This window comes from Capra hircus, chromosome 6, assembly GCF_001704415.2.
Source record: "Capra hircus breed San Clemente chromosome 6, ASM170441v1, whole genome shotgun sequence".
Taxonomy (NCBI): domain Eukaryota; kingdom Metazoa; phylum Chordata; class Mammalia; order Artiodactyla; family Bovidae; genus Capra; species Capra hircus.
Genome location: NC_030813.1, coordinates 45,329,939 through 45,348,091, shown reverse-complemented (window position 1 = coordinate 45,348,091; position 18,153 = coordinate 45,329,939). Strand labels below are relative to the sequence as shown.

The 18,153-nt window shown below is 38.8% G+C and overlaps 1 protein-coding gene and 1 long non-coding RNA gene across 7 annotated transcripts in view; one reads left to right on the top strand and one right to left on the bottom strand.

Annotated features, from left to right (window-relative positions):
* Positions 119-1,545, top strand: LOC106502190. Of its 2 annotated transcripts, none has more exons than XR_001295779.2 (3): positions 119-167; positions 800-876; positions 1,434-1,545. It is a non-coding gene; the product is annotated as an uncharacterized LOC106502190 (long non-coding RNA). The 2 variants fall into 2 exon arrangements; XR_001295780.2 differs by having other exon boundaries at positions 139-700.
* ZCCHC4 (zinc finger CCHC-type containing 4) overlaps positions 6,186-18,153 on the bottom strand; it is a 59,662-nt gene continuing 47,694 nt past the window's right edge. For 2 of the 5 annotated variants that reach the window (XM_005681476.3, XM_013964568.2), the window contains 5 exons: positions 15,853-15,974; positions 15,521-15,596; positions 12,704-12,755; positions 12,067-12,211; positions 6,186-6,901 (listed from right to left, as the gene is read on the bottom strand). In XM_005681476.3, the coding sequence (XP_005681533.2) occupies positions 6,766-6,901; positions 12,067-12,211; positions 12,704-12,755; positions 15,521-15,596; positions 15,853-15,974 (531 nt within the window). In that variant the 3' untranslated portion in view covers positions 6,186-6,765. The other 3 variants (XM_018049345.1, XM_005681479.3, XM_018049346.1) reach the window with 3 other exon arrangements.

Below are 18,153 nucleotides of genomic sequence, written 5' to 3'. Positions count from 1 at the left end.
ACGGTAAAGAATCCGCCTGCAATGCGGGAGACCTGGGTTCGAACCCTTGGTTGGCAAGCAACCTACTCCAGTATTCTTGCTGGGAAACTCCATGGACAGAGGAGCCTGACGGGCTACGCAAAGAGTCGGAAACGCCTGAGCGCCTAAGCACAGCACAGCACAGCACAGTACGGAATGGGACCCAGGATTTATGGAACACTCAAGAGTGCTGCCAATTTGCAGCCTACGTAGGAGAGCTCTGCTTTAGAATCTCCGACATTGGCAAATACCCTGATTCTTTATCCCATTTAAGCTTCATAACTACTGATATTAGTAGCCGCATTGTAATAAATGAGGACTGTGGGCTCAGTCAGGATTTGTCTCATAGCTATTGGAGCGTCTACTATACGAAGGAATCTGGGCTCTTCAAGTGCAGGGGACATGGGCTCAGCCTGGCCGGATGTGTGAATCAGAGTCCATCTGATGCCTCTTGTTACACATCTAAATGTGTTAACTTGTTCAAAAGTTCCCATAAGTTATGGGCCAGGTTAAAAGAATGTGACTATCATCATCCTGTGATTCTCCATCTTAAAGTCTATGGTAGAAAGCCATCTACCTTTCACTTCGTTTGACTTGCTCAAACAAGAAATGTGGGAAGATCTTCAACTCTAAATAAGCCCTATCTTCCCGCCATCTATCTGGATCTAGCCCCTGGGAAAAGGTGACAGAAGTAGACTAATTCATTCAGCAACTAATATTTCAGGCACTATTTTGTGCCAGGCAGTTTGTAACTCATGATGTTTACTCTGCTCCCTTTCAGAGATGGGTCTTTAACCTTGCTTTTTCTGCAAACTATCAAGCATGGTCCCCAGATTTGTCCAGAGGCAGTATTCCAAGGTGAGAATGGACTTGCTTTTGTTATCAATGAAATGCATTTTCAGGTATTATTTAATGTTCTGGAGTGTTGTATAGTTAGCACAACCAATGCCACCTTGAGCATGTACAGTTCCACCTGTCCTTCCACTGCCCTACCCAGGACTGTACTGTGTGGTAAATCACTTCTCTGTCATCAAGAGCTTTGCAGTTAATAGTTTAATAATTATTAGGACCAGGTGGCCTTTATGCTCTGTTAGTCCCCAAACAATGATGAAAACCTTCCCTGACGTATTCCTGGCACCCACAAGACTAGTTGTGCTAAAGTCGCTTCAGTCACGTCTGACTCTACAACCTATGGACTGTGGCCTGCCAGGCTCCTCTGTCCATGGGATTCTCCAGGCAAGAATACTGTGAGTGGATTTTCATGCCCGCCTCCAGGGGATCTTCCCAATCCAGGGATCAAACCCCGGTATCGCGCATTGCAGGCGGATTCTTTATAGTATGAGCCACTAGGGAAGCCCAAGACTAATTACCCATTCATAAATCTTGACTTCAGAATGCACTTCCTGTTTCTCTAGGTGAACTAATATAAAACTGTTGCAGTGGTCCTTTGGCGGTGCTGAGCGCAGTTGCAAATGCTTCCAGATCATTGTCTGCCTGACCCCCAACTTGTGAGTTACCTGGTAATAAACTGATCCATTGATAATATGGAGCTGGCTGTCTGGTTTTCGGGTCTCAAGATAACCTTCTCCATCCTCTAACACATGGCAATAGATAATCTAGATGGTGGGGTGCATTCAGCTAAATCCACTATCTACCTGCTTTACAATCTTATGAAAACTGAATACCCACCTTCCTGAAACATCCTGAATATGGTCCCTCGTACCACACAGGAAAAGGACTGTGAATAAAGCTATACCCTCAGTGTTACAAGACAGAGGAGAGTAACTACCTACATATTATGAAACCTTCACAGAAGAGTATGAATTTCCTCCCAGATATGTATAACAACATAGGAAATATCATAGGTGTGAAGTTCCAGATGTGGCCATTTGGAAATAAGAAAAAATTTGGTTATTAAGTACATTCATCAAATTGTTTACAATAGTGAAAAATGGAAACAACTTAGCTGCCCAACCACAGGAGACTGATTAAATACAATATGTCCATACTGAAGAATAATACTGTCATTATGTGTATAAACTGATGTTCACAACATGTTTATGAGAGGATTACAAAACTATTTTTACAATTCCATTTTTTAAAAATTTAAAGTGTCTGTAGCTATTTATACAGGAATCTTATTTTTGGAAGAAAATACACATAAGTTGTGACAGTGGTTATCTCTGGGTAGTAGAATCAGAGTTACTTTTCATTTTCTTTGACTCAGGTGGCTCATGTATTAAGTATAAAGTTAACAGGCAGCAACTTTTATTTCCTTTTGTCTTCTTTAAATATGTAGAATGTTTAGACTGACTATCTCTAGTTTTCTCCCACTCCTCACCTCCACATTTGCAAGTGAAGAAATTGGCCCATCTAATTAGGGTTAGTTTCTTAAAGACGAATGGATATCATAGTTACAGTCTGCAGGGGTACTAAGCCGTGCAATAGTTTGAGAATCTTGTGACTGTCCAGCTAAAAGGATAAAATTTACCCCTTGAACCTCTGAGATCTGCTTGCTCAGTTTTGCTTTCCTTCCCCCTCAATCTTACACAGTTAACACTTATACTAAGTCTCTTGAAATCAAATTTAGAGATCTTATCGTCACTTTATCAATGACCTTCTAGCTGACCCTCAAGTAATTTAACCCATGTCCTAATTTCCAATTAAAACCAACATCAAATAAGTCAAATTAGATTTTTCCTTTGCATTTTTTAAAAGCTTTTCTTTCTTGGCAGCTCTAAGAGTATTAGCGTCTTACTATTAGGCAGCACAGTTGGGTCTGGAGGCATGAATGACCATTTCCATTCACCTGACCCAACTCTGATTTATGAGGAGCTTCTACTGAGTGAGTGAAGAACAGTGTTAGCTTGGGTGCCAACTTCCAGTTAACCGTGTTAGCTTCCCAGGCTTGTGGAAGAAGGAAGGTGGCCATGGGTCCTGCAGCTGGCTGTCTCTGATATCACCATGTGCAAGACACAGCTCTGGGAGCCAGGGAAGGTGCACCATGAAGTCCTGGCCCCAAGCAGCTTCTAAGCTACAGAGGGGAAACAAGCACAGAGTCGTTCTAATGCAGGGCATGATTTAAGTGCCTGAAAACAAGTCAAAGACACACAAACACACAACTGTTTTTATTTCACTGGCAAAAGATGACTGTTTCACTGGAGACAGCAACAAGGACATCGTGAAGGAGGTGGCATCAGACCACAACCTTTTGTAGGCTGTGATTTTATGTTTAAGTCAAAGGCACACCATGTTTTATTGTACTTCACAGATATTGTCTCTTTACAATTGAAGATTTGTCGCATCCCTTTGTTATAAGATGATGGTTAGCATTTTTTAGTAATAAAGTGTTGTGTGTTAGATGCTAAGTCATACTCTTTGTGACCCCGTGGACTGCAGCCCGCCAGGCTCCTGCATCCATGGAATTCTCCAAGCAAGAATACTGGAGTGGGTTGCCATCCCCTCTCTCCAGGGGATCTTCCTGACCCAGGCCTCCTGCATTGCAAGCAGACTCTTCACCATTTCAGCCTCCAGGTTTTTTCTTTTTTTTTCAATCCTTGTAAGAAAAAGAGCAATTTGTCTCTGTATCTTAGGCAAGCCTAATGTTAGGGACTGAACTGTGTCTCTCCAAATCTATATGCTGAAGACCTAACTCCCAGTACTTCAGACAGGGGCTGGATCTAGAGACACCATCTTTAAAAAGGAGATAAAGGTAAAATGAAGCCATTTAGGTGGGCACTAATGCAATCCAACCATCCTTACAGGAGGAAATGTGGATCTAAGAGACACCGCAGACAGATCATGTGAGGACAGAGAGAGAAGGCAACCACCTGCAAGCCAAGGAGAGAGGCCTCAAGAACCAAGCCTGTCAACACCTTTATCTTGAACTTCCAGGCTCTAGAACCATGAGAAAGTTAATTACTGTTTAAGCCATCCAATATATTTGTTATAGCAGCCCTAGCAAATGAATATACCTACCACCTGAAAACCTGTAGAAAATTCCATACTTTCAAGTTTCTATAGATACCTACAGCACTCAGCAGACATGAGACTGTAAGAAGCGGGCACTGACATTAAGAAACTGAAACCTTTTGGGGAAACAGAAGCTGTCAATACAGTCACGGAATACTACATAAAAAGTGACTCAAGCATGGTGCAGAATAGCAAGCGGCTTGGAGAGGAAGGTCGTAGCTGGGATCAGTCTCAAATGTGCAACTTACCAGGAGAGAGTGGGATTGGGACCAGGGCCTAAAGGCTCTGTAAGACTTTAAAAGATGGCTGTATGGAGGGAAATATTCCAAACAGAAAAAAGAGAATGGGATGAAAAGATTGAGGCATACCAGAGAAATAAATTAGTCCAAATATCACACTAAATGTAGGAGAAAAAAATCTAATCTCATTCAGGGCCTACAAAGTGACAAAATGCAACAAAGTACAAAAATATGACAAAGTAACATCATATTTCATTACATTACGTAATATAAGCAAGAAATAGAATGAGATTTAGCTGCAATTATTTAAGAAAAATGTCCTTTTCAGAAACTTCCCTAGTGCTCCAGTGGTTAAGACTCCACATTTTCACTGCAGGGAGCACAGGTTCAATCCCTGGTGGGAGAACTAAGATTCCACATGCCACAAGGCATGGCCAAAAAAAAAATTTCCTTATGTTCAATGCAGGATGTAGGATGCTTGGGGCTGGTGCACGGGGTTTTTATTTTATTAAAAAAAAAAAAAAGCTTAAAAAGGTTTGTCTGTCAAATTCAGGGATTTTCTCTTACTGCTGTTTTAAATAAGTATCTTAATGCTCAGTTATGCAGATTCCTAATTAGAACAAATGACCTCATCTCCCAACCTCCCAGAGACATTTTCACATTCTATTAGTTTATCCTCTGAGAAAAGAAAGAGATTAAGTCCTTAAAATTACCATTAACTGAACACAAGAACAGAACCATCAAACTTCCTATTTTTAACTCTCTGAGAAGGTAACGAAGTTTTCAAGTACAGAATTCCTGATTATAAGTAATACTCTATTTGCTCAATACTAATATGGGCTTTTTTTCACATTTCAGTATTTCTGAAATAAGACACATCTAATATACAATTAATAAGATAAGGGTGTTTTCCCCCTGAAAAGATGATTCCATCAATAGCACACTTTACAACTGATGGTATCTTAAAACTAAGAAAACATGGTGATGATAACCATTGACCATCAGGACTCAATTCTTCAGCAGTCACGGTCCCTCAGGTGTCTGAGTTTCTGGGCAGATTTCAATAGATTTTAACCACAGTATCATGGACACCATGAAAGTCAGGCAATGTCCACACCTATGCCTGAATCAGAGAGACTCTTACAATGACTCTACAAGGTTCATATCTCATCCAATCACCTCAAAACCTGCCCCTCCTATCACTACAGCAACCCACAAAAATGGGGCAAGAGAAGAATTATTTGATGCTTGTTAAGTCCAGGAGCTTGGCTCATCTTTCGATGTCACCTGATCTATCAGGACCACCCTGTCAGGGCCATGTGTGAGGATTCCACAGGAGGTACCAAACCATCCAAACTTAAAATACCAGGTGGAATTTAAATAAGAGATGAAGTACAGTTCTACTTTTAGAAGAGGGCTCCAGCTAAGCCCAAGCAGAAATGCCTCCAAACGTGCTCTAAAATAATTATGTGGGGAAGAGAGGACAGTCATTATGCAAATGCAAGCCATTCAAAACTACTACGCCTGAAGAAGATAATGTCAGATACCTAGCAGAGAAATGGGGAGAGGAGTTCTTTGTTCAAACCCCTCCCTTTAGCGTTGCAGCCCTGGACCACCAGATAATTACCATCTTCACCTGTTAACATTTCTCCAGGCTAACAAGTGAACTGAGAGCCAGGTGCAGGTGCCTCATTTAATTTAACCACAAACAAACCTGAGATGTGTTGTCCCCGTTATAATGATAAGAAACAGTGGCTTCTAGAGAGTGAATGACTCGGCCAAATACATACAACCAGGAAGTGTTAGAATAGGAAAGAGGAGAGTGAATCACCAAAATAGACTGCCTCTGCTACAACTTTTATAAAGAAACATCCTGCATAAGTTAAAAGACAATAAGATGACAGAGCAAGTCATAATTCAACAAACATTTAGGTGATTCTATACCATCAAAGGAAAACTGCAAAGAGTAGTTGAAAAATAAATATTTAATATTAATATAACCATAATCATAATTGTTTTAGACTGCCTTTGTCAAAATTCTTTCCATCTTCAGATTCTGTCTTAAAAAAAACAACTGTACATTGTATTTCTCTTTACAAGTGAGATTTAAGACATTGTGCAATATTTTAATATTTAATTTAATGTATCTAACAACATATTCCCATGTTCAATGTAAACAAAACCTCAGGTTTTCATTCTTATTCTGTTTCTGCAAAAGAATGCTCTGTGCCCATTTTTCAGATAAAAGAGGCTAAAATAATATGACTGGAAGAGATGTAAAGAGAGAAAAAAGGCACCAAAAGCTAGTAAGCCAGCGAAGGTCTCCAGAGGGGCTGCAGTGTGTGTGTGTGTGGGGGGGGGGGGGGCGTGTAAAGGGGGGGTATCTATAAACCAGCAAAATACCGCCTCCCTATTTTCAAGCTTAGAAAGGTGCATACCTTTGAAAGCAAAAGAATTTAAGTCCAACATGGCACTTTCAGAAAATGGCATCAAAGGTTGGACTATAAATCTTTCTTATTCTCAAGTCACTGGACATTTAAGAGCAAAGATATTGATGGGTTCTTTCTCTCCTTTTCTTCTTCCTTGTAACAGATGTATGATTCATGGATTGTCCTTTAGTGGTCTCCATTTTCATCTTATTGCTTTTTCTTTGCTTCTGCTTTCTGACAGCTCTGAAAAACAAGGTGCTAAATTATTTTGGAGAATGAGCACAGTGAATTATGTAATTATGTTGAAGTTTAATTAACTAGCTAACCAAATAAGAAAACAGAAGGGAAAGAATTTACTGTATTATAAGCATAAATCCTCAGAATCCTAACCACAGTAACAAGGAGATAGAGTCCTGACCAAGCAAAATGTTTTAGAGAAGAAATTTCTTTGAAAGATGGTTACTACAGATTTAGAACAATCTATTCAGGACAAATACACCACAGAGGTGAATAGTCAAGCCAATGAGTTGGGAGGGGTTTTTTTTTTTCCCCCTTGTACATCTGTACTGCTCAACTCAGCACTTCTATCTCCAAATCCCTGAATTACATATTTCAGAAAAAGACCGATACATCGACAGTTAGCAATGGTAGAAAAATGCTGCAGCTCTGAAAAGGCTTACAGAAGCTCAGCTTATAGTCTTACTTTTCCTTTCCTCAGTATCCTAAAATCCTGACAAGTGCCATCCAGGATGTCCACATTTAGTGGGCTCTTGAAGACTAGCTTCAAAATGAATAAGCTGAAAGTCAATCTCTAAAAAACATTAAATCATACCAGAAAACAAAAACAGATCCTTTGTTTCAGGTGCTCTCTGAACTAAGTTACAGGCAATCCATAGCTGAGAAAGATTACTGGTCTGTTCATTCACTTTCTCCAAGCTAGCAGAGTCATGCCATTTATTATATCATGAACAGAGGGGTGGCCTGGGGCTGCCAGCACTGGCAAACCTGGAAACTTCCAAGGCTGCCCAGCAATATCAACTGCTGGACTCCTCCTTATAAACCACCACAAGTCCTAGGGGAAAGCTTCTTCTTGATCTTCCCGGGACCAAAATCTGGGAAAGCAGCTTCATATACAGTATATAATCTCCTCGTGGACAAGCCCAGCCTCTCCTTTGGTTCCTTCAGTATACATATTAAGTGTTGGGAATACGAACATGAACGGGCACAACTGACTTCAAGGAGCTGGGAGACTGAGACAAGGCAGGCGTCACCCTTCCCTTTCCTTCTCCCACTTTTCTTTTTTAGGGAAAGAAACTGAGGCTAAGAAACCATCTATGAGGAAGTGGCAGAACCAGCTTGATTCAGGAAACCATGCTCTTAATTTTACCTTGATACTACATACACTACTATAAATTATTCAGGTATATAAAATGCTCAGCATATAGTAACTCCTAAATAAATATTAGCTATTGTTAGTAGCTCCACATGACTACTATTCAGAATTTTGCCTGGTAATTTAATATTTTTCCATGTTTAGATTTTGCACTAGGGTATCTTTTAAGTTCAAAATAAAACAAAACAGTCATCTTCGTTCTGTTTTTTGCATGTTATGTAAGTCTCCTTTTTCTCTAGCCATTTATTTTAAAGTAGGAAAATGTCCTGGTAAGTGATGATTTAGCAAATGTAATGACATATAATCTCTTGATGGCAAAATCAATGACGTTATTATGCATGCCTGTATATAAAATTCAAACAAATTTTCTTTGGCTTATCCACTGCTAAGAACTAAACATGAACCAGATTTCACTAGTTAGGTTAGTTAAGTCGTTCAGTCATGTCCGACCCTTTGCGACCTAGTGGACAATAGCCCACCAGACTCCTCCACCCATGGGATTCTCCAGGCAAGAATACTGGAGTGGGTTGCCATTTCCTTCTCCAGTGGATCTTCCCGACCCAGGGATTGAACCCAGGTCTCCCACATTGCAGGCAGAAGCTTTAACCTCTGAGCCATTAGATTTCACTAGAAGATATGGTAAACAAAAACAGAAAGAAAATATTCATTTGTAATATGAATGAACAAAATGTTCCAGAGGTAGAGTCTTTAAACAGTGATAAACTGAGTATAAATCAATTGGCTGTTTTATTTTGCCTTAAAATTAAATTCACCTGGTATTGATATTTGTCCTCTAAATTCCAAGTATTTATGTAACTGATAAAACAAGCTCTAACCACAAGAGGGAGCCAGCATCATTCTAGTTCATAACCAAAGGACAATTAATACTAAGGAAAACTAAAGTAACATAGAAGTGAAGTGAAGTGAAGTCGCTCAGTCGTGTCTGACTCTGCGACCCCGTGGACTGTAGCCTGCCAGGCTTCTCCGTCCATGGGATTCTCCAGGCAAGAATACTGGAGTGGGTTACCATTTCCTTCTCCAGGGGATCTTCCCGACCCAGGGATCAACCCCAGGTCTCCCGCATTGGAGGCAGACACTTTAACCTCTGTCTGAGCCACCAGCAACGTAAGACAAGATGAAAACACCTTTGATGCCATATAGGCTAAAAAAAAAGCATAAAAATTATTTTTTACTATTATAAAAAGTTCATGCCTTGTCAACTCATTGTAAAAACTTTTTGAAAGCAATACCTGAAAATAACCATTAACAGTTTAGTTGTCTTCTCTAAGAGAAGAAGGTGATACTATTCAAGAATTATCAGGTATACCACGTCCTAAAAGATTTGGTCTTAAGTTAAAATTGATAAAATCTAGTACTGAAAGATACTACATGATTTTCCTCAATGAAAACAATATATTACTAACAAATAGACTAGTCAGAGCTATTTAAGAACCAAGGAAGAGCCTACAATGTATTACCAAAAGGCAAATTCAGTTTCCATGTGTCATAGAATCACAGAATCAAAGGCTGAGCATGATACTAACTCCTGTTTGCAACTAGAATTATACTGTAAATAGTAAAACACCCCTAGATCACCCCTACTTTATGAGACTGTATTCTATTCTTAAAGGATTATAAGGAAAAGTATTTTCTAAGATTCAATATACCTGTTTAATTAATTTTTATAATACCACTTCTACCCTTGATTACCTAGTGGGAATAAATTATTTAAAGTAGATTCAATATGGGCTTCTCTGGTGGCTCCGATGGTAAAGAATCTGCTTGCGATGTAAGTGACTCAGGTTTGACCCCTGGGTTGGGATCAAGAAATGGCCACCCACTCCAGTATTCGTGCCTGGAGAATTCTATGGGCAGAGGAGCCTGGCAGGCTACAGTCCATGGGGTCACGAAGAGTCAGACATGACTAAGTGACTGACACTCTCATTTTCACTTTTCAGTGGAAAAGGTAGTTTAAATAGTAGGCAGAATTCAAATGGCTGGGCTTTAATGAAAAAAAAAATTCTACTGACCAAAAAAATAAAAACAGATGGAAAAGAATACAATCATAAGTAGTTAGTAAAGCATCAGGTATTCAGGTTGGTACAAAAGTAATTGTTTTGGACCATGAATTTTAAATCATTATAGCTAGACTCAAACACATCTTTATTAATCAAAACAGGAACCATTACAATCAACACATATTTGCCAGTGAGAAAATAAGTTTGTTTATCCCTGTAGCGTAAAAATCTGTGCTTCAGGACTTGACGAACTCTTGGAAAGCATTTTCTGCCGCCTGCTGGTTGTGGAAGCATTTTCCCTGCAAAAAGCTGTTGAGATGTTTGAAGATGTGGTAGTTGGTTAGCGAGAGGTCAGGTGAATATGGTGGAAGAGGCAAAACTCTATAGTCCAATTCATTCAACTTTTGAAGCAGCTGTGTGACATGGGGTCAGGTGATGTTGTGGAGAATTGGGCCCATTCCGTTGACCAATACTGACTGCAGGCGTTGCAATTTTTGGTGCATCTCATCGATTTGCTGAGCATACTTCTCAGATGTAATGGTTTCAGCAGTCTTCAGAGAGCTGTAGTGGATCAGACAGGCAGCAGACCACCAAACAGTGACCATGACCTTTCATGGTATTAGTTTGGCCTTGGGAAGTGCACTGGAGTTTGTTCTTGGTCCGACCACTGAGCTGGTCATTGACAGTTGTCATATAAAATCCACTTTCCATCATGCATTACAATCCAATCAAGAAATGTTGCACAGAATAAGAGAAACTGCAGCTGCTAAGCTGTGTCAGTCATGTCGAACTCTGTGCAACCCCACAGATGGCAGCCCACCAGGCTCCCCCATCCCTGGGACTCTCCAGGCAAGAACACTGGAGTGGGTTGCCATTTCCTTCTCCAATGCATGAAAGTGAGAAGTGAAAGTGAAGTCACTCAGTCATGTCCGACTCAGCGACCCCATGGACTACAGCTCACCAGGCTCCTCCGTCCACGGCATTTTCCAAGCAAGAGTACTGGAGTGGGTCGCCAGTGCCTTCTCCGAGAGTAAGAGAAGATGACACTTCAAAACAATTACTTTTTTATTTTTGGTCAGCTCATCAGGCAACCATTTATTGAGCTTTTTCACCTTTCCAATTTGTTTGAAATGCCAAATGACCATAGAATGGTCAATGTTGAGTTCCTCAGCAACTTCTCTGTTAAGGGGATCAGCTTCAATGATGGCTCTCAATCGGTCGTTGTCAACTTCCTATGACCAGCTGTATTACACTCCTCATCTTCAAGGTTCTTGTCTCCTTTATAAAACTTCTTGAACCACCACTGCACTGTATGTATGTAGCAGTTCCTGGGTCAAATGCATTGTTGATGTTGTGAGTCGTCTCTACTGCTTTACAACCCATTTCGACCTTGAATAAAAAAATTGCTCGAATTTGTTTTTTTTGTCTAATATCATTTCTATAGTCTAAAATGAATATAAAATAAACAAGTACCAACCTAACACTTCTAATACTAAAAGATGTTTTTTTCATCACAAGTTATATGATTACTCAAAATTTTTATCCTGATCTCAATTTTAATGTAACATTAAACTTAGCTATCTGGTTTCCACATCAGCAAAACAAGAGGACTCAATCAATACCTGTCATCCCTTTAGTTTAAAAAGAAAAAAATGTAATCATAAGTTAGCTCATTTAAAATACCAATAATATTTCTAAATCAACTACTGTCATTGGTATAATGTTGCTCTGAATTATAACAACTATATCACATACACATATAGGAAAGTTAGTCATTTTCTACCTTATATTTTGGTTATTTACTGGTCTTGCCTGTAAAATCTTAAGCTCTCTGAAACTCACCTTGATAACCTTCCTCCCCATCTATGCAAACAATGTCTAACAGTGAAAGCAACAATTAATTTCGCACTTATGGATCCTCCAATTATTGCACACTTTTGTGGATTGTTCTGTACACAAGAAAAATTTTTTCTAGTAAATAAAGGAATTCAACTAACTTGTTAACTTTCTTAGATGTAGAGATGTTAGGACAAGTACTCCGTTTATGATCTAATTCACCACAAATAAAGCAGCCGTCTTTAGGGCCCTCACAAGAATGATCTGGAAGAGCACAGTGATTGCAAATGCTACAGTGGGTCCAGGCTGTAAAATAAAGAATTAGGTTTTAGAAGAGGTTCGTTTAATAGAATTTTTCATTAGATTAACCTTTATGATGAGGAAGTATGAATAGTGTTTACTTCAAATATTGTGATCGCTTTGCCTAGCTAATTATAGTTTGGCTAAAGAGGCCAAGGTTAAGAGGTTGGAATCCCACGTAAATCAGCTAACTTCTTTCTCATACGTAGCAACAAATTCTGCCCTTCTGCAATGAGTCACGAACCACTGATACAATGGGGACTGGCTGAACAATACAAAATCCTACTAAAATAAGCCAAACCAAACAAGGTAAAGTCATCTCTCTGAAGAAGAGAAAGTTCATTTTAATAAGTGTAAAAATTAAAAAGAAAGTAAATTAATGTAAGTCTCTATATTAATTTTTTTCTTTTGTAAATACAGTTAAATAAAAATTCTATTTAGATGAAGAAAAACCCAAATGTTTTCATAGGATCTCAAACACTAAGTCTAAATACTTACAAGGCTTTACACACTTTTTGCAGAGAAAGCAATGGTTCCATTTCCTGCCATCCTACAAAAACAATTTTTAAATTATGATTAATTTGTCATTAAGAATCAAGTCTGATAATTAAAAATCAAAATGGCTTATTAAAAGCTGTGTAAATTATTCATTCCTTATTTCTCACTTTCCTGAGCTTTACAATTAAATACTTTGATTTTAATTTATGCATTTCTCCACTCAACTCAAATGCCCCAGACTCCTTAACACTAAAACTGGGGGATTTATTTAAATGATCTTGAAAGTCCACTCCAGATCAATCAACCCAAACTGCAAGAAGAAGGACTCAATGAAAATTTCAAGAGAATTAATGACTCATAGTTTTTATAGTCTATCTGACATAATCCTTAATAACGTTCATATTTGAGAAAATGTAATTTAGAAGGATGGAGATTACTATCTGGGTATTTTAAAACTATGAAATAAAACATACCTAAAAAAGTACATGAAATGCATACATCCAGTTTAGTGAGTATTATAAAGTGAACACTGAAGAACCCAACAAGTCAAGAGACAGAATACCATCAGTCCCCTAGACACTTCCCCAAATGCCCCTTTCTAGTCCAGCATTCCTCCCTCCCCACTGAGAGGCACCTATCCTAGCTTTTCTGATGCTCACGTCCTTGTTTTTAACTTTTCCACTTATGTGTGCGTCTCTAAATTAAAAAATTGTTTTTTTTTTCTCATTTTGTAATTTGTATGATTTGGGCATAATTTTTTTTTAATGAAGAATACAGACACTTTCTAAACTAATTGGAAATATATATAATCTATGTTACCATAGTAAAAAACCAGTATAACCAGTAATACAATTATAAAGTTATAAAAAATGTACTTTCCAATAGTTATAAAAATATAGCCTTTCCTTCAGAGAATAATATGTGCTTATCAGCCAACTAAACTTCACATGTTCTTTTTGACTGGATTTAGTTAAAATAACAGAGCACCCTAAGGGTGATCCTGCCTTCCAAAAATGTCACTAGGAGGTGTGTCCTCTGCAGTCCCTCCTCACCTGTGAAAAGCCTGTCTACTAGTGCTGTGAGGAGTAAATGACTCAGCCCATGTACAGCACTTAAGACAGGGCCTGGCACATAAAAAGTCCTGTTATTAACTGCTGCTTCATCAGAACAGTGATTGGTATCTAATAACTCAATGCCTTATTTGAAACAATTTTGCCCTCAACAAAATTCAGTCCTCATTTACTGTCTTATTTGAAACACTAATAATTTTAGCAGTCACACAGTACCATATAAAAATAACTCAAAAATTATTAATGATAATGAAGGCAACTAAATATTTTTAAAAGCCTGCAGTACTTTATGATTAGAGAAAAGGTACTGTATTAAAATATAATTAATAAACAATAATTCACTAACTTGTTGCTGTTGTTCAATTGCTAAGCCATGCCCAATGCTTTGCGATCCCATGAACTGCAGGCTCCTCTGTCCTCCAACATCTCCCAGAGTTTGCTCAAATTCATGTCCATTGAGTTGGTGATGCTATACAACCATGTCATCCTCTGCTGCCTCCTTCTCCTTTTGCCTTCTATCTTTCCCAGCATCAGGGTCTTTTCTAATGAGTCAGCTCTTTGCATCAGGTGGCCAAAGTATTGGAGCTTCAGCAACAGACCTTTCAATGAATATTCAGGGTTGATTTCCTTAGGATTGACTGATTTGATCCCCTTGCTGGTCAAGGGACTCTCAAGATTCTTTTCCAACACTACTATTCAAAAGCATCAGTCTTTGAAGCTCAGCTTTCTTTATGGTTCAACATTCACACCTGTACATGACTACTGAAAAAACCATAGCTTTGACTATATGGACTTTGTCAGCAAAGGGATGTCTTTGCTTTTTAATATGCTATCTAGGTTTATCATAGCTTTCCTTCCAAGGAGCAAGCGTCTTTTAATTTCATGGCTGCAGTCACCATCTGCAGTGATTTTGGAGCCCAAGAAAATAAAATCTGTCACTGCTTCTACTTTTTCCCGATCTATTTGCTATGAAGTGATGGGACTAGATGCCATGATCTTAGATTTTTGAAATGTTAAGTTTCAAGTCAGTTTTTTCACTCTCCTCTTCAGAGGCTCTTTAGTTCCTCTTCACTTTCTGCCATTAGAGTGGTATCATGTGCATATCTGAGGCTGTTGATATTTCCCTTGGCAATCTTGATTCCAGCTTGTGAGTCATCCAGCTCAGCATTTCACATGATGTACTCTGCATATAAGTTAAATAAGCAGTGTGACAATATACAGTCTTGATGTACTCCTTTCCCAATTTTGAACCGGTCCATTGTTCTATAGTAAGTTCTAACTGTTGCTTCTTGACCTGCATATAGGTTCCTTAGGAGACATGTAAAGTGGTCTGGTACTCCCATCTCATTACGAATTTCCCAGTTTGTTGTGATCCACACAGTCAAAGGCTTTAGCATAATTAATGAAGCAGAAGTAGATGCTTCTCTGGAATTCCCTTGCTTTCTCCATGACCCAATGAATATGGGCAATTTGATCTCTGGTTCCTCTGGCTTTTCTCAACCCAGCTTGCACATTTGAAAGTTCTTGGTTCACATATTGCTGAAGCCTAGTTTGAAGGATTTTGAGCATAACCTTGCTAGCATGTAAAATGAGCACAACTGTATAGCAGTTTGAACATTCTTTGGCATTAATACATTAATATGAATTATAATATTAAAAAAATAACAGTAAGCAAATATGATGAAACTAGTGAACTAGAATAAAACTAACATATTTGAGTAAAAACACATTCTAAAGAAAACTATACCTTGGATGTACAAGAATTACAGTGTTCACAGTGTTGATTCTCTAGAGAAACATAACGTTGACACAGTGGGCAAAATCTAAGGAGAAAAGAAAGACTCGATGAAATGGGCTGCATATATTTATACCTATTGAGAGTCACAAGGTAGATAAAAGTTCACAAGGCATGTTACAAAAATTTGGTATAATTCAAGCTAAATCCAATATAACATTTTAGGCCACATTTAATAGTAATAAAAGTACTACATGAGTCAATATGAAAGGCATTTTTGTGTTAGATATATGGAACTTTATTTTCAGTGACCAATGTATTTCAAGGTCCCTCTATGATCTTACCTGTACCCTTCTTCAATAGGAAGGATTATTTTGTTAGGTGGGATATTCGTGAAAATACGCACAGGAGACTGTTTCCGTCCCGTCTTTCCATGTTTATAAAGTGCATGATTATCATAATCTACCTAGAAAGTAAAAAAAAAAATTAAAAGAAAAATTTCTCAACTGAGTCAACATTTGTTAAGACTCTTTAACCAATAAGTGAACAAACTGATGCCAAGATACAAATTAAATCAGAATATTTAATAAGAAGTTCTTAAAAGCAAGAGTTTACTTATTAGTCAACAGATTCAGAGAGGACTCCATGAGAGTAAAATTGTATTATAAAAAAGGTACAATTTGCTATGACAAATTCATGTTACCTGGAATTAAGAGAAGAACTCTAATCTTATATCCAATGCAACAGACTCTGCAAGAAGGACTATTACATAATTAAGAATTTAGCTTTGAGGGTTAAAAAATTCCACCTTTGATGATCTGTGCCAGGGCAGTTGGGGTGTTTCACTGTTTGCATTCACTGCATGTCAGTTTTCAGCTCCCTGAGGCTCAGTGCCACCTTGGTTCGGCCCTCCACCGTCACTTTCTGACAGAGCCAGGTCGAGGCCAGGCAGTGGCTCTGCCGCTCACTTGTTATATGACTTCAGGCAAGCCTGCATCATTTTCATCTGGAAAAGGTTACTAACACTTACCTTAGAGTTGCTGTCAAAGTTGAATGAGCCAGTGTATGTACAACACTGAATTCAGGACCTGGCATATGTTGGTGATAGAAGGACGGAGACACAGAGGGAAATCAACTACAGTTCTCCCCACAATGACTACTTCAAGCATTCACCTCTCTCCTTAATACCCCTAACTCAACTTTCCCTTTCTGCAGATTATCTGGAAAGTAAACTGAAACCAACAAGCATGATTCCTATCAGCTTCTGGTTCCCGTCTCCTCCTCCAGCTTATCACCCATAAACATTCTCAGTTTGGTTTTAAAACTGCTGTGAATTCCACCTAGCCACTAAGTCCATCTTTCTTCAGATCATTAACTCTCAAACTGTGGTGTCTGGATCAGCAATATCAGCATCACCTGGGATCATGTTAGAAATGCAATTTCTTGTCCCACCTAGGACCTAAAAACACAAACTCGGGGGGGGGGGGGCAGCAATCTGTATTTTTAACAAGCCCTCTTCGCACACTAAAGTTTGAGAAACACTGCTTTAGATCACCCACAAGAGTATTATGTGATTTTTATAAGCTAGATCCCAACTTTCAAGTAATAAATTGTGTAGATTCTACATAAGATTACACTTAAGAATTTACAACAGAACTAACTCACAAGCTAGCTATTTAATGAGAGAATTGCAAAAATATAAGGCATAAGGCATCTCAGAAATTCCTGTCAAAGTGTCCAAAACTTTGGCCACCTGATGCGAAGAACTGACTCATTGGAAAAGACCCTTATGCCCTGATGCTGGGAAAAGGAAAAGGGGACGACAGAGGATGAGATGGTTGGATGGCATCACCGACTCGATGGACATGAGTTTGAGCAAGCTCTGGAAGATAGTGAAGGACGGGGAAGCCTGGCATGCTGCAGTCCATGGGGTCGCAGAGTCGGACACGACTGAGCGACTGAACTGCCTGAACTGGAGGCACTGAGCACGATGGAAAGAGAGGCCTTTAATGGGAGATTCCTAGGTTCTCCCATGACCATAGCACTGCTGGCTAGATGTACAGGGGAACAAATCTAGGAAGACTGATTAACAAGCTTCAGCAACGGGGGGAAAGAAAAGTACAAGGTGAGGAGACCCAACTAAACGAGAGACAGTGAGGAAAAAAGCCCTAGGGTGTTCTGCATGGTGAGCATACACAGGTCAGCATAGTGAGTCCACAGTCTAGGGTAACCATTAAGAGTAGGTGTGGGCCTACAGCTGGATTACTCAGGACTATAACAACTGTAGTATCATTAACAAGGAAAGGAGACGAGGTTAGATCACTTTCAAAGCTCTGCATTCAGTTGCTACATTTTGAGACATTAATAAAGCCAGTTCATTTCTACTGAAAGTAATGGGGATAAATAGGACTTACAGTTTTACAGACTGGGGGTGTTTATTCAGAAAAGAGAAGACTGGGAGGATTTGATGGCTATTTTATAACTGAAGGGGTGTTATGTGGAATAGAAATTAGAATTCTCCTTCATTGCTTTGGAAAATAGAAGTAGGACCAATGGTTAGAAGTTAATAGGGAGCATATTTTATCTCCATATGAGAAAATTTTCTAATGATTAGAGCTATTAAATAAATTGAGTTGCCTTGTAAG